General features: G+C 53.8%; 2 protein-coding genes across 5 annotated transcripts in view; one reads left to right on the top strand and one right to left on the bottom strand.

Annotated features, from left to right (window-relative positions):
• The first annotated feature begins 1,608 nt into the window (after window positions 1–1,608).
• GPX3 (glutathione peroxidase 3) lies at window positions 1,609–11,149 on the top strand. The gene is made up of 5 exons (XM_038740757.1): window positions 1,609–1,805; window positions 5,538–5,691; window positions 8,249–8,366; window positions 9,327–9,426; window positions 10,036–11,149. The coding sequence occupies exons 1-5, from the start codon at window positions 1,719–1,721 to the stop codon at window positions 10,270–10,272; spliced, it is 696 nt and encodes a 231-aa protein (XP_038596685.1). The 5' UTR covers window positions 1,609–1,718; the 3' UTR covers window positions 10,273–11,149.
• Window positions 11,150–12,724: 1,575 nt separating this feature from the next.
• TNIP1 (TNFAIP3 interacting protein 1) overlaps window positions 12,725–16,509 on the bottom strand; it is a 52,981-nt gene continuing 49,196 nt past the window's right edge. For 3 of the 4 annotated variants that reach the window (XM_038740754.1, XM_038740753.1, XM_038740755.1), the window contains exons 15-18: window positions 16,193–16,258; window positions 15,681–15,890; window positions 14,435–14,528; window positions 12,725–13,462 (exon numbers count right to left, since the gene is read on the bottom strand). In XM_038740754.1, coding sequence (XP_038596682.1) covers window positions 13,419–13,462; window positions 14,435–14,528; window positions 15,681–15,890; window positions 16,193–16,258 — 414 coding nt within the window. In that variant the 3' untranslated portion in view covers window positions 12,725–13,418. The other variant, XM_038740756.1, reaches the window with a different exon arrangement.

Below are 16,509 nucleotides of genomic sequence, written 5' to 3'. Positions count from 1 at the left end.
AAGTGCTTACTTAGAGAAGCAGTGTTAATGATGGCATTTATTAAGCACTTAGAGAAGCAGTGTGGCTCAGTGGAAAGAGCCCGGGCTTTGGAGTCAGAGGTCATGGGTTCAAATCCCGACTCCACCAATTGTCAGCTGTGTGACTTTGGGCAAGTCACTTCACTTCTCTGGGCCTCAGTTCCCTCATCTGTAAAATGGGGATTAAGACTGTGAGCCCCCCAACCTGATCACCTTGTAACCTCCCCAGAGCTCAGAACAATGCTTTGCACATAGTAAGCACTTAATAAATGCCATCATAATACCGTGGGACCACCTGATCACCTTGTAACCTCCCCAGCGCTTAGAACAGTGCTTTGCACATAGTGCCATCATTATTATGCATTATTATGTATTATTATTATGTATTATATCTAGACTGTGAGCCCACTTTTGGGTAGGGACCGTCTCTAGATGTTGTCGACTTATACTTCCCAAGCGCTTAGTCCAGTGCTCTGCACACAGTAAGCGCTCAATAAATACGATTAGCCAGGAGATTAGATAGGAGCAGGAATTGGGAATGACATGAAACTTGTCTGTGTTTGTGCGTGCGCTCTTCCCACCCCCCAGGCCAGATCTTAGATCTGGATTCCGCCCCTGCTCTGCACACAGTAAGCGCTCAATAAATACGATGGATATTGATTGACAGTCCCTACCCAACAGTGGGCTCACAGTCTAAAAGGGGGAGACAGAGAACAAAACCAAACATACTAACAAAATAAAATAAATAGAATAGATATGTACAAGCAAAATAAATAATTAGAGAAGCAGTATGGCTCAGTGGAGAAGAGCCCGGGCTTTGGAGTCAGAGGTCATGGGTTCAAACCCCGGCTCCGCCAATTGTCAGCTGTGTGACTTTGGGCAAGTCACTTCACTTCTCTGTGCCTCAGTGACCTCATCTGTAAAATGGGGGACTGTGAGCCCCACGTGGGACAACCTGATCACCTTGTAACCTCCCCAGCGCTTAGAACAGTGCTTTGCACATAGTAAGTGCTTAATAAATGCCATTATTATTATTATTATTATAAATAGAGTAATAAATATGTACAAACATATACATGTATACAGGTGCTGTGGGGAAGGGAAGGAGGTAAAATGGGGGGGATGGAGAGGGGGACGAGGGGGAGAGGAAGGAAGGAGCTCGGTCTGGGAAGGCCTCCTGGAGGAGGGCCTTGAAGGGAGGAAGAGAGCTACGGTGGGGGGGGGGGTCCCAGTCTTCATCCCCATTTGACAGATCATCATCATCATCATCATCATCAATCGTATTTATTGAGCGCTTACCATGGGCAGAGCACTGTACTAAGCGCTTGGGAAGTACAAATTGGCGACATATAGAGACAGTCCCTACCCAACAGTGGGCTCACAGTCTAAAAGGGGGAGAGGGATGAAACTGAGGCAAAGAGAAGACTTGTCCAAAGTCACATAGCTGGTAGTGGTGGGGGGGAGGGGGCGGTCATCCTGGGAGCCAAGGGGTTAACAGCCCGCCATCCCAACCGCCTTGTGATTGGCTGGGCCACTCTGACCCTGCCTCTTATTTTTCCCTGCTACGCGCCTTGCAGGTGGCAGAGCGCTGGGACAACGCGGAGCGCGCGGCAGGCCTCCCTGCCCACCGTCAGAGCAGCCAGAAGGGCAGGAGAGGAGGGCAGGGGCTGTGCCCTCTGCCCCCTGCCCTCTCTGACCCCATGGCGGGCCCCCTTCGACCCTCCTGGATCCTCCCCCTGGTCCTGGCTGCCTTCATCCGGCCAAATCAGGGCCAGGACAGGCAGAAGGTAAGAAACGAACCGTCGAGGCCGGGCCCCCAGCGCTTAGCACAGTGCCTGGCACGGTGTGAGCGCCTAACGAACCCCTCGGTTGTTGGGATGATCAGACACCGGGAGCCGGCTGACCCGGGATGGGGGATGTGGGGAGGTGGAGATGTTGATGTCTTGTGTCTAGCCCAGCGCTTAGCCCAGTCTGAGCCCTTAACGAACACCTCGATTATTGTGACTGTTATGCGGTGGGTCCCAAAGCCAGGGGGGAGTGACCAGTAATGGGAGATATTTTTGCGTGTGTGTCTAGACTGTCAGCCCACTGTTGGGTAGGGATCTGTTGCCAACTTGGACTTCCCAAGCGCTTAGTGCAGTGCTCTGCACACGGTAAGAGCTCAATAAATGCGATTGAATGAATGTGGGGGGTGGGTGGGGGGAGAGGGGGAGGAGGCAATTGCTGCCGGGATTGAGGCAAACCCAGCCAGCCAGGAGATTAGATAGGAGCAGGAATTGGGAATGACACGAAACTTGTCTGCGTTTGTGCGTGCTCTCTTCCCACCCCCCAAGCCAGATCTTAGATCTGGATATCTCCTCTGTCAAGAAGCAAACAGGTGGGGCTTTGAGGCTGTTCCTCGGTAGGGCACAAGAGTCTGATTTTGCTCCTCCCCCTTCTGGTTCCCCCAGATCCCAATTCATTCACTCGTACATTCATTCAGTCGTATTTATTGAGCGCTTACTGCGTGCAGAGCACTGTACTAAGCGCTTGGAAAGCACAATTCGGCAACAGAGACCATCCCTACCCAACAACGGGCTCTCAGTCCAATCAGCCTGCTTTTGGGTAGGGACCATCTCTATATGTTGCCAACTTGTACTTCCCAAGCGCTTAGCCCAGTGCTCTGCACACAGTAAGTGCTCAATAAATACGATTGAATGAATGAAAAGGAGGAGGAGGAGGAGGGGAAGGGGCTTCTCCTCTCTCCCAGCCCTCCCTTTCCCTCGTTTATTAGTAAGCTGTGCTGGCTCGGCCCCCACCAGAGCAACGGCAAAGCCACGTTTGCAGCCTCAGAGCTCCAGGCAGGCATTCTCAGGCTTCAAGGAAGGCTGTGGGCGAGGACCGCTCCGCCTGGGTGATCGTCGTTTCCAGGGAGAACGGAGATCAATCAATCAATCAATCAATCGTATTTATTGAGCGCTTACTGTGTGCAGAGCACTGTACCAAGCGCTTGGGAAGTCCAAGTTGGCAACATATAGAGACGGTCCCTACCCAACAGTGGGCTCGCAGTCTAGAAGGCGGAGACAGAGAACAAAACCAAACATATTAACAAAATAGAATAAATAGAATAGATATGTACAAGTAAAATAAATAAATTGAGTAATAAATATGTACTAACATATATACATATATACAGGTGCTGTGGGGAAGGGAAGGAGGTAAGATGGGGGGATGGAGGGGGGACAAGGGGGAGAGGAGATGGGCCTCGTGGCTACCTACCCAGAGACACTAAGCAGGATAGGTAATGAGCCAAGATCCAGGATGGATAAGAATCCAAGATAATGAGCAGGATAGAAAATGGGGGTGAGGGCTATCCGTCGGCAAGTTCACCAAGGCCCTTTGGTTAAGGACTAGCCATACTTTCTGTCCTCAAGAAGGGCAGCCAGGGAGGGCAGGAAATGGCCTGCCTATCCCTCGCCTGTCCCCAGCCTCCCTGTTCCCATCACTCAACTGAGATGGCACGAAAATCAAACCCTAAAAAAAGATCCCAACTGGAGATTGCAGATCACTCCATTGCCCTCGGTCCAGTTCCCCTGTTAGGATGGGGCAATCGTATCTGACTCCCTGGACCAGTAGCAGTCAGCATTCCCACCCTGGAATGACTCCAGCCCCTGGATGTTGGTAGGTTGAAAGAGGTTTCCTCTTGCCTTCTTCCTGCCCAAAAGTATTTGGAGCAAAGCATACGTTCTCTACCCCCGCCCCTGAGCTGGGCTGGTGAGAGGTTACAGCATTAGCGCATGACCCAGGTAAGTGAGGAGGTTGGAGTGGCATTCAACTGGGTCAAGGGTATGGACAGTCTAATACAGCAGGTTGGACCAGGGGCTTAAAAAATATGAGCAGGGATTTATTCTGAGCCGGGAATATGTCCCCATGAGGGTCACCCTCTTGAACCTGGTAGAATGATCTTGTTTATTAAATACTAATAAATATGGCAGAGTAAATGCTTCCCAAGGATTTCATTCTCAATCCTTCATTGATTGCTTTGAAATCCCCCTCCCACCAGTCTCCGTAAGCTCTGTTTACCCGCTGTTTGTGGTCGCTTCTTTCTGGGACCCCGGGATTCTGATGTGGGTTGGACGGAAATCAGGCCGAGTTAGACATATAAGGCCCAACGTGGCCCTGGGCGTGCAGTTGTTTTTGTGGGTTTGGCCTCAAAAAGTACTATTTGTGAGTGTCAGAGATGGAATGAGATCAGTCGGGGCCCCGGAGATTTCCGACTTGCAAAGGGCCTCTCTATCCCAGCACCAGAATCCATCCCTGGTCTGCGCCTGAACATCCATCTTGAGGATCTCCGCTCAGTGGCCAGGATGAATCCAGGCAGGAAGCCCGCTGGGAGGTCCAAGATGGGGGAAGAGGAAAACTCTGCAGCTGGGCAGTCTTCAGCACCTGGAGGGGCAGGCGGGGTGGCCAAGACTTATGGAATTTACCTCCCTGGCATTATGAAGCTGAAGGGCTGTGGGGTCTGACGCCACACATATCAAGAGTGCAGGGAAGAGAAGATAATGTTTGTGATATTGGGGGTCTAAAAGATAATGTCTTTTAGACTGTGAGCCCACTGTTAGGTAGGGACTGTCTCTATATGTTGCCAACTTGTACTTCCCAAGCGCTTAGTACAGTGCTCTGCACACAGTAAGCGCTCAGTAAATACAATTGATTGACTGATTGATAATGGGGGCTGGTGAGGGATAAGCAGCATGGTCTAGTGGAAAGAGCACAGGCCTGGGAATCAGAGGATCCAGGTTCTACTCCCAGCTCTGCCACTTGTCTGCCGTGTGACCTGGGGCAAGTCACTTCACTTCGCTGGGCCTCAGCTTCCTCATCTGTAAAGGGGGATTAAATCCTACTCCCTCCTGTGAGGGACTGGGAACCACCTGTGGGACAGAGACAGGAATTGTTTCCAACTTGAGTAGCTTGGCACAGAGTAAGCGCTTAAGAAATACCATAAAAAAACCCCAAACTCCCAAAAAAATAGAACCACAGGTTTGGATGGGACCGAGAGGTTATCTAGTGCAGTCCCCTGCCTCCAGACTGAGCAGGTGAGAACCTATTCTCCTTTCAAAGACCCTGGTGATAGGAGGTTCCACAACCTGCCAGGGGAATCTGGGGGAAAAAGATGGAGAGAAGATGGTGAAGAAAAGCAAAGCACAGAGAATATAGAAGAGGGAGGAAAGATTTCATTGTCCCGCTTCCCTTCCAGGCCCAGACGTCACAGGCTGTTATCAAATGGAAATGGGGAGAAGAAGCAGACTTAATGGGACAGGGAGTGGGAGTGGAGTCTTGATCAAGAAATAAATGAAAACGAGCTTGAAAACGGGGGCCTTTCAGTCTGCTTTGCAAGTGTCGGGTGGCTCTGTTCCTGGGAGGGCAGGGAGGGGCCGGGCCTCCCGTACTTCGTGCGGAGCAGTGCCCACCCGCTGGGTTGCCAGGCAGTCCTTATGGGGAGTTGAGGCTGGGCCCAACGGTGATGTGTTGTGTTCCAGACGGACTGCTACAGTGGGGTGAGCGGCACAGTCTATGAATACGGGGCACTCACCATCAACGGAGAAGAATACATCCCTTTCAAGCAGTACGTGGGGAAACCGATCCTCTTTGTCAATGTAGCCACCTACTGAGGGCTGACCTTGCAGTACCTAGGTAAGACTCCCCCTCCCATCCACCCACTCCCCTTTCCCTAGCTGCCCTGGGAACCTCCTCGGTACTCTCAGGGACCCCTGAAACCTGCTCTTCTCCTTACCCTGCTCCCCTCTTCCCACCCCAAAGGAGAGCCGGGAGAATGAAAGACTTTAGATTGGTGCTCTCCAGTCTGGGAGCCACAAGAGACTTCTTGTGGCTGCCGTGTTCCCTTCCACTCTGAGTAAATCCTCTCTCTCCAGCAGAGTGGAGAAAGGTGAGAATGGATAGGGATGCAACGCCAACCTTCCAAACGACACAGAAATACCAACCATTTCAACGTAAAGACCAACCCAGAATCAATGGCATGAGTCTAATGATATGACGTTTCATGGGAATCTGGCTTTCTGGATGTTGCCCTGGGTGAACCCTAGTGGAGGATAGAAAGCTGTAAAGCAAAGGCTAAGAGCAGGACTACCTCCCTTGGTTTCTCCTCTATCCCCCGTCTTGACTAGCCACCCCACAACAGACTGTCCTCCTCAGGAGGTAGCCCGTGAGATGGGCAAATGCTCGCACTCAGCCATCTTTTCTCCTCACCTGGCCTGAATTGTTCACCGAGTGCCAGGATCCACGGACCCCTCTCTCTCTCTCCTTCCCTTCCAAGTAGGGGCCGGGGTGGGGGGACTGGAAGGAAGTAGAGGGAGCCTCAGCTCCTCGTGCTGAGAAGTCTGGGAGACAGCGTGACCAAAGGAAAACCAAGTGGGGAAGGAAGAGGGTGGGAAGGGAGTGGGTATGGGCCTGGAGGAGGACAGAGAGCTTAGAAAAACAGTCAGGCAACTCCTTGCCAAGAAAAGTGAGTGTTGGGAGACAGTATTAGAATCTGGTTGCTGGTTGGGGCGTCCCAGATATTGAAATTAGGGTTGGAGGAGGAAACCTCAAGAGGGTAGGGCAGCGGCAGAGCTGAATAAGGAGTTTGGTAACGAGGCTGGCGGAGTTTCCGCAAGGGTGAGTGAGAAGAGAGAGGGAATGAATGTGCCTCCTTCAGCCCCCCCCCCCCCCCACTTCCCTCCCTCCCACCCTTGGATTTAATTTCACTCCCCCCCACCACCCCATCAGATAGCTCCCTGGGAGAGCTGTGCTCCCCTCCTTCCCCGCCCCCCCCAACCCACACATACTCATCCACATGGCCTTACCTGCTGTGTGACCTTGAGTGAAACACTGAATTTGTGTCTGTTTCCTCATCTGTAAAATGGGGATTAAATCCTACTTCCTCCTACCTAGACTGGGAGCCCAATATTGGGCAGGGACTATATCCAAACTGAGAGCCTTGTGTGTACCCCAGTGCTTAGAGTAGTGCTTGGCACAGAAATAGCACCCAACAAATGCTACCATTATTATTATCATCATCCCTTTTTAGCCAGGAAATTATTTTTTGGTTGCAAGTTAAATTCACTTCCTCTTTATCCTCTGGAAAAATGGAAAAGACTTATTATCTTTAGAAATCTGGGAGAGAGGGCAGGTCCCAGACACTGGAATATAATTTGGTTAGCTTCTAGCCTAACAAATGAGCCATAAAGAAATGTTGGATTTTTAAATGTAGGTCTGTTGGTCTTCTTAATCTGAAATTGTGTAAGTTTTGTTTGGCACAAATGAGGAATCCCTGAGATTTGGTAAAAATGAGTTTACTGGTCTCAACTGAGAGATGTTGATTAATAATAATAATAATAATGATGGTATTTGTTAAGCACTTACTATGTGCAAAGCACTGTTCTAAGCACTGGGGGAATCCAAGGTGATCAGGTTGTCCCACGTGGGGCTCACAGTCTTAATCCCCATTTTACAGATGAGGGAACTGAGGAACAGAGAAGTTAAGTGACTTGCCCAAAGTCACACAGCTGACAATTGGCGGAGCCGACATTTGAACCCATGACCTCTGACTCCAAAGCCCGGGCCCTTTCCACCGAGCCACGCTGCTGATTAGCAAAGAATGCCCCCAGAGAAGTCAAGAGATCCCTCTCAAAGTAATATTGGGTTGGCAAAAATGCAAGTTGGAGAGAAATGTTGCTAAATTCAGACCCTCTATGGGAGAATGCAGGCTCATACGGAATTCAGTTTTCTGCTTTGCTGTTTCCCAGCGAAGTGCCGTGAAGTTGTGCTCCTGAAACTGCAGGGGACTATGAGGGGCCACCCAGTCTATCCCCCTGCCTCTGAATAGAGCTGAACTAATACCACCTCAAGTTTCCAGAAAAGTCTCCTTAGCCTCCCTCGGTTCCTCTCGGGGAACTCCCAGGGGGCTTGAAATCCACTCCTCTCCCTTCCCTGCTCGCCTCTCCCCAGAAGAGGAGAGTACCAAATCTGCAGACAGAGTCAGTGGAAAAGCATGAACAAGGACAGCTATTTATTATCTCAACTAGACCGTATAAAGGAACAGAACACGTGTGTGCGTATGTGTTGAGTCTTGCCTCGACACACTTTGAAGATGGTTTTGGGGTGGATTTGGAAGCAGAGCTAATGGCAGGGGTGGAGTCCCCGATGACACTGGCTGGGCCACCAACTTTTTGCCCTGCTCTGTCTGGCACAGAACTGAATGCACTACAAGAAGAACTGAAGGCTTATGGACTTGTCGTCCTGGGCTTCCCCTGCAACCAATTTGGCAAACAGGAACCTGGGGAGAACTCCGAGATCCTCCCCGGCCTCAAGTAAGTAGAGGTCCTGGGCCCACGAACAAGGGGGGGGATGTTGGTTGGAGCCCCCAGAGGGTATTCCGACATTAACGGGGTGCAGGCGTCTCTGAGGCTCCCTAGCTCCACGTCCCCAGGACCCTACCCCCAGTGACAACCCATAGTGCCACCAAGCCTCATTCCCCTTCAGTGCCCTTCAAGGACTTGGCATGGGGGACTCTGCCTGTTTGCCGGGAATAATAATAATAATGGCATTTATTAAGTGCTTACTATGTGCAAAGCACAGTTCTAAGTGCTCGGGAGGATACAAGGTGATCAGGTTGTCCCACGTGAGGCTCACAGTCTTAATCCCCATTTTACAGATGAGGGAAGAGGATCTCTGGGCCGGTGGAGATCTGGGGTGGCCAGGAAGTAGTCTAGACTGCTCTGGAAAGAGTGTTGGGGTGGAAAAGAGAAGGTAAAATGGGGAGGCTTTGTCACCACCTGCCCAGAATCTCTTGGCCTGTATGAAGATGCCTCTCTCTGAACAGAGGAGGGAAATGGGACCGGTGTCCTCTTGGTGGGGGAAGCTGAGATTAGAGGATCCCTTTCTGATGATTGGGTGGGGGAACGGGACAAGTCCGAGACTCTGAAATCTCCTTGATGGGCTTGGGAAAGGGTAAATAGAGAGTTTGCAGAATTCTCCTCCCCAACCAGCAAATGTCGGTTAGTTGTACATTCAAGGGGAGGCCTACATGGCTTTTATCCTCAATCAGACCATGCATGGGCAACACGATTAAAATGATTGTGGTAACTAAGGTGACAGCTGTGAGGCCATAGCCCTGGTCCAACCCTTGTTACTGCAAGTGCCTTTGGTTCCCTTCTCTCCTCAAACCCCATTGTTATAGTGTACCCTCCCAAGCGCTTAGTACAGTGCTTTGCAAACAGTAAGCGCTCAGTAAATGACTGAACAAATAAATTAATCTTGCTCACCCGCAGATACGTCCGGCCTGGCGGCGGCTTTGTCCCAAACTTCCCGCTCTTTGAGAAAGGGGATGTGAATGGGGAGAAAGAACAGAAGGTTTTCACGTTCCTGAAGGTGAGTGTCCTCCCTGTCCCTTTTCCGCCCCGCTTCCTGTATTAGCAGGAGGTGGGACCTGCATTGGTCAAGGAGGGGCTCAAGCAGATATTTCCTGGGCTCTCTGCCTTTATGCCAACTTTCAGGCCAGTGACCTCTGTCACTCTGCAGGGGCTTTAGTTAGGGGTCAACAGCCCAGGGCCTCGGGTTGCCACTGCTGGTGATCAGAGATGGCAGGGGCTGGGGATGAGGTCAGGCCATGACGCCAAGAATGGGCACAGGGGCTGTGAGGTGCTGCCACCATTCCTTCCCTCTCCCACCATCCTGGCACACCACTCTGAACTTTATCTTATAGCGAGGTCGCGTAGCGGTTGCCTTCCGGTTCTGGGCTCGAGGAGAGAGAGCACTCGGCTGCCTCTTGGTCCAGCGATGTGGGGAGGTGGAAGAGGGATGGGAGATGCTGCCCAGCTGGACAACCCTGGGCACCCTCCAACCATGGCCTGGTGCTCTGGGGGTGAGGGGGCTTTGACAGACGAGGCGGCAACTTCGAAGGGCCCTGTTCCCGAGAGCCACCTTCATCCCCGGGCTAGAAAGTAACGCTTTGGTTACTTTGGTTTTCTCTGGCTGCAGAATGCCTGTCCTCCTCCAGCCGAGCTCCTGGGTGACCCCACCCGCCTCTTCTGGTCTCCCATGAAGACCCATGACATCAGATGGAACTTCGAGAAGTTCCTGGTGGGTCCGGACGGGGTCCCTGTCATGCGGTGGTACCACCGGGCCACCGTCAGCACGGTCAAGGCGGACATCGTGAGGTATCTCAGGAAATTAAACAACGAGCAGGTGGAGGAAGAAGGACGATGGAAGAAGTAGAGGCGAGGAAGGACTCCAGCCAGAGGGGAGAGCTCCAACCCAAATTATCCCTTCCCGCCCCTCATCCTGCCCCTCAATAATCCACTCTGCAACATGGCTGTGGACAGGGGAGAGGGTGTACGCACAGACATTGTTAGCTCACTGGAATGTCTGTGAAGACACCACCCGTCCACTCCACCTCACAAGTCCCTGCTCCTTTTCCCAACCTGGTCCAGCCCCAGCTTTTCTCATGGTCTCCTCTCAGAATTCCCCATTCCCTCCCTCAATCCCATTTGTTTAGAGCTTGTAGTGACCTCTTTCAGCAGGAGCCCTAGTCTGTGGTCATCTCTCTCTCTTATTTTTCCCTCCCACCCCTGAGCCAGAGATGATCCTTGGGTTCTCTTTCCCCCCAAATCCTTCCTTAATGTGAAGCCCGTGGGCCCCAGCAATGGCACATTGGACAGAGCTGACCCCGGACCCACCCATCATTCTCTTTCCCCACAAGAGGCTGGGGTGGGTGGGTGTGCATGTGTGAGCCTTCAAGGCTGGCGCTCTCTTCTCTGCTGAACCATTTCCCCTCTTCGCTCCTCCCCGCACTCTGGATATCCTGACCCTCAGGACAGAAGCTGGGTATGAGAGCAGGGAGTGTGTCCCAGAATGGGGAGGTGGCATCATCATGACAGCGGGGTCTGAAAGCCCCTCCTGGGTGGACCCCGCCCGAACCCGCTCGGTGGCGGCACGGCCCTTTAGTGCATTCAGGCCGTGCCCCTGGTCCGAGCAGGGATGCCGCTTCCCCCGTCCCCGCCTGGGGACACACCCCTCTCCTCTCTTGCCAGTTGCTTGCACGTAGCTTTGTCCCCGTCCAGGCCCAAAATAAAGATGTCTCTGCAACACCTGGGCAAATGATCCTGTCTTTCCTTCCCCACATCAGCTGGAGGTGGGTTGCAGGGGGCTGTGGTGCTCCCTAGGCCCACCCACTGTCTGCTTGCAGCTGCTCTGGCGTTGATTTGAGCTTGGTAGGATGCCTGGGCTGGGTGCACTTGGTGGGAGGCTTAATTAGCACCCCCCTTTTCCTTACACAGGTCCCAGGATCTACGTTGGGGAGTGGGGGACTGAGTGCAACTACATGGGAGGCTTAGCCCCACAAGTCTCTGGCCCTTGGGGCGGGGGAATGAGGGGAATCAAGACTTACGATGTACAGGGGCTGTAAGTGGGAGCTGGAATTGCCACTTATCTAGGCTGTGGTAGCCTGGGTAGGAAAGCAGCTAGCCCTAGACAGCCAGCCACCTGGGAGGGGGAGAAGACTGCAGCTACTGGAGGGAGGCGTGGGGAGGCAGGTGGGAATGGTGGAGGCTGGAGGAGAAGGCTAAGAAGGTTTCCCTTCCTCACTAGCCCCAGGCTGGCTGGCGGGGGGAAGAGAGAAGGAGGAATTTCTCCCAAGGGAGGAAGTGGTGCAACAAGTGGGCCTCCCGTTTAAGAAGGGCTGGGGTGGGCACGCTGCCCTCATGGGCCACCCCCTCTCGTTGCCCAAGGATCCAAGCAGGAATGACTGAAGGAGCGCACGGGCCATATGGAGAGAAGTTGGCTTCATCCCTTCACTGAGACTTCTGAGGGAAAATGGAGTTGTGTTAGAGGGTGCGGGCGGAGGGGGGAAAGAGGACAGTGAGCAATGCAGCTGGGACTCAGACACTTGGACCGGAAGGGTTGTAGATGGGCCTAAAGGTTCCCGAAGTCAGAATAATCCTGGGCCTGAGCCCTAAACCGTCAGGTTGCCATTACTCCGCTCATGTGAGTAGAGAAACACCCTCACGGAGAGACGTGGTCTCTTACTCCAAATCGACAGCTGAACCGGTTTAGAACATTACCTCTGGGCCCACCATTCCCATCGCAGTGTCACACTGTGTGCGATTCGGTGGAAAGGGCACGGGTCTGCTGAGGTTGAAGACCTGGATTCTGGTCCCAATTCCATCATGGCCTGCTGGTGGATTTTCCCAGTAGGAAATGTGGAGATTCCCACAGGGGAGAACAGAAGCAAGAGCAGCCATGAAAGGGAGGTGGGGGAGGGGGGTGAGAATCTGACACCCAGTGGTGGCCAAGGTGACGGGGTGAGCCCCCACCCAGAGGACAGAGGAAACGTTTCTGCTTACGCATATACTCTGTCCTGATCGGTGAGGAAAAGGGGGTGGATTGGCTCCCATTTGTGCCTAGTTGGGGGGGTTGGGAGGTGGTGTCCATTCAGCCCCTGGCTTGACCGGTCAGGCCTGCCTTAGTGGCCAAAAGAGATTCAGGATTGGGCCCCGGAGGGTCCTGGGGGCCTGACCCGAGGTTGTCCGGGTAGAGTTGGGGATCGCAGTCGGTGCCAGATTGAGTGACAGGGGTGCTCAAGATGGCTCACGGAAGAAGAGCTCCACCTCCCCAAGGGAAGCGGCTGGCCGGCGCCTTCTGAGGACATACAAACCAAAGCAGGCACAGATCGGTCATCTTCAACTTGTTTTTATGTGTAAGACCCGTGCGGGCCACCCACGTCTTACCCGGCCCCTGGTCTGCGCTTGTCATCTCCTCCACTCAGAGCTCCCTTGGGAGTGTCCTGTTCCCTCCTCCTTCTTCCTCTCCCCCCAGGGAGCTCCTTTCCTCGCTTCCTGGGGTAGGCTGGCAGGGCCAGGGCAGGGCTGGACAGTGCCAGCACACAGCCGCTGTGGTGGGCCCGAGTCCATGTAGTGCCCTCTCCAGCCACCCGACTCTTCTCTCGGCGGCCGGCTGGCTCACCCCTCGGCACCTCCCGGAAAACAAGGGGGCGGGCGGCTCTTGGCTAGAAGCGAAGACTGACCACAAAAGAATAAACTGAAAGGAGGGTGGGTGGAGCCACCTTTACGGGAAGCCTCTGGGAGGGGAGTGGGAGAGGGGCGAGTGAGTCAGCCTAGCCCCTCAAGGCACCGATCCATCCGAGGATTTCAGCGAAGGAAGCGAGGAGGATCGGGTCAGAGGCCCCGTCTCTGTGGCTCGGCCCCCAGACCCGGGTCAGGGGAGACCCGGCCATAGGTCTCACACCTGCAGCACGCTAGCAGAGCACACGCTATGTCTGCGGGGGAGGAGGGACGGGAGCAGGGACACACCGCCTCCGGCCCCCGGATCTCCAGCTTCTCGCCTGAAGTTGGGTCGGCTTCCGGTTAAATCGGCCTCTGGTTTTTCGGTAATCCATGATCGGCTGGTTCTAAGACACAAACAGACACACCCCATGTTACTCAGGGAGGGGCAGCCATTTTCTTCCTAAAAGCTGTGAAACACCCTCATTTGATGCCTGCGACGCAGTCGCGGTACAGGCCCGTCTACCTTCTTGTGAAGTATTTCAGGGCTCGGACAGAGGATTCGGACACTAGGTCGCCGCACGAATAATTCGGCTCAACTCTAAGCCCATCAAAAGCATAGTTGGTGGGGGGGGGGAACGAATTGAGAGTTTGAATTTAAAAGTGGGTAGGTAATATACGCCCAAAATAAGGCTTAAGTTCACTGGCTTCTAAACAGACTGAGGCCAGGACTGGAGCCTCTGAGTCACCTTGGTAATAATAATAATAATAATAATGATGGCATTTATTAAGCACTTACTATATGCAAAGCACTGTTCAAAGCGCTGGGGAGGTTACAAGGTGATCAGGTTGTCCCACTGGGGGCTCACAGTCTTAATCCCCATTTTACAGATGAGGTAACTGAGGCCCAGAGAAGTTAAGTGACAATTGGCAGAGCCGGGATTTGAACCCATGACCTCTGACTCCAAAGCCCGGGCTCCTTCCACTGAGCCACGCTGCTTCTCTACACTTGGACCTATGGAACTGGGAAGGCTACGACTGCTGTGGCAATACCCCCTCCACCCTTCTCTCCGGCGGAGCTCTCCCGTGGGCCTTCCCCAAACCTGGCCCTCCGAGGTGGTGACTGAGGCTCAGCCTGGCCCAAAAGCCCTGGCTTGGGATGACTGTGGAGGGCGAAACCAGGCCTGAGAGTAAGCAAGTGTCACGGCAGCCCTCCCCTTCTTACCTCCAGGCCTGATAGCAGGGAAACTCTGGTTTCACCTTCTGGCCCTCTCCAGCAGCCTCTCGCACACAGGGCTCCCAGGGAAGAGAGTACTACAGGGGCAGAGCCCAACTGGGCTCCAGAGTCGGGGGGCTGAGACAGGAGGACTGGTCCTTACCGGGTTCCGGTGGCAGGGGGACGGCGGCAGCATCCACCACTGGGGAGCCCTGGTTCCGCATCACCCCACAAGGTGGGCGCCAAGCGTATTCTGGCTGCAACACGACAGTGAATGGTGGGAGGTGAATGGGCGGGACTGGCCGGAGGTGCCCCCCTACCCCCCGCCCGAACCCCACACACACCATAGGAAATGCAGTTATAGCCGTGTTCATTCATTCAATTCATTCATTCATTCAATCGTATTTATTGAGCGCTTACTGTGTGCAGAGCACTGTACTAAGCGCTTGGGAAGCACAAGTTGGCAACATATAGAGACGATCCCTACCCGGAACCTCTCCCCGTCCTTCCCTCAGCTCACACCCCACTCCAGGCAGAGGCACGGCGGTGAGGATTTAGTGCTGCTCAGGGAGGAGGAAATGGACCAGGGCGGGGCTGGCCCAGAAACAGTGAGAAAGCTCAGCACCCTGAACTCATCAAAATAGCCATGTCCCGGGTCCCAGTTTTCTTTTTTTCATCCAGAAAATTCAGGATGTATAGTATGAGGTACCCTGAGCTACCATTTGCTAAGCACACTGGGTCTGAGACCTAGGACCAGTCTTCTGACTCGCTCTGGTCTTATCCCCCCATTTACTAATGGTAGCATTTGTTAAGTGCTTACTATGCACAAAGCACTGTACTAAGTTCTGGGGACCCTGAGAAAAGAGAGAATAACAGAGACAGAAAGAGAGGAGAAAGACAGAGAAGGGACAAACGGAGACAGACTACCTGAGAGAAGAGAAAATGACAGACAAGGGTAGTGAGGAGAGACACAGAGATGCAGAGAGAGAGAGAGAGAGAGATTGTATATTTTCCCCTGCTAAGCAAGAAAATCAGGATGGACACAGACCCTGCCCCACACGGGGCTCCCAATCTAAGAGAGGAACTTGCATTTAATCCCCATTTTACAAATGAGGAAACAAGCACAGAAGTAAAATGACTGCCCAAGGTCACACGGCAGATAAGTGACAAAGACCTGATCAGAACCCAAGTCCCAACTCATAGGCCCAGGCTCTTATGCCTGGGGCAGAAGGAGCTGGGGAGGCCCAAGGATGTCTCCCTGGTCCCTCTGATCGGAGAAACCTCCACAGGGAGCTTTGTGGTCCAAGAAACAGAGAGGGTTGGGGCACCGCGACACAGAAGGGTGACTCTCAGAGCCTCATCCCTCCCACCCATCCTGACCCCGGTGGGGGGGGGGGGGGGGCACTTACAAGGTGGAAGAGCCGGGAGTTGGGGTGCGGGGGCACGTGGTCCGCTGTCATAGGGGGAGACGAGTATCGCACCTGCAGCCAGTCCTCAAAGCCGTGGTGGTGGTGGTGATGCAAAGGAGGGGGCACAGCTTGGTACGGATAGGGGTAGGCGCCGCACATGTGCTCTACTGGTTCCGGGAGGGGCTCCGCAAGATAGCGCTCTCCAGAGGCCTGAAGGTGGGGAGGCCGGGACACTGTCTCACGGCCGAGCAGGAAACAACCCAGCTCTCCACGGACCCCCTGGATGCTGAGGCCAAAGGGGAAAACTCACCGGAGACCCATCCCAGGAGCCCCGCTCCCAGTTCTCTCTGGCCAGCTGAGCACCGCTCCCCCGACCCCAGCCCACCACCCCGGCCCGAAGGCCCGGTTCCCATTGGCTGTGCCCCCGCCCAGACCGTCTTCCTTATAGATCTGCCTGTGCCCGCTCTCTGCCCCCGGCTGTGTGGAGCTGGAGTCTCCAGTACGGTTATTACCTTAACCTTCCGCTTCTGCTGCTTCAGGTTTTCCTTAGCCTTCTCCTCATCTTTGAAGGCTTTCAGCTGAAAGAGGCAGGCAGCAGGGTCAGAACGGAAGCAGCCCCCCGCAAGTAAGCAAGCCTGGAGCCGGGGCGGATTCCCAAATGGGTGCCCTGCAGGTCACGCGGGCCCCGGGCACCCACCCCGAGTCCTGCCGCAGCAGGGCACAGGTCCCAGCCAGGGTCGGGGCACAGTCTGGGGTCACAGCAAGGTGTTTTGAAGGTCAAACACCAGCTCTGTCAGGGAAGGAGTCCTGAGATTACAGATTCAGGAGA

Source organism: Tachyglossus aculeatus, chromosome X1, assembly GCF_015852505.1.
Source record: "Tachyglossus aculeatus isolate mTacAcu1 chromosome X1, mTacAcu1.pri, whole genome shotgun sequence".
Taxonomy (NCBI): Eukaryota; Metazoa; Chordata; class Mammalia; order Monotremata; family Tachyglossidae; genus Tachyglossus; species Tachyglossus aculeatus.
This window is presented reverse-complemented; position numbering and strand designations above follow the sequence as displayed.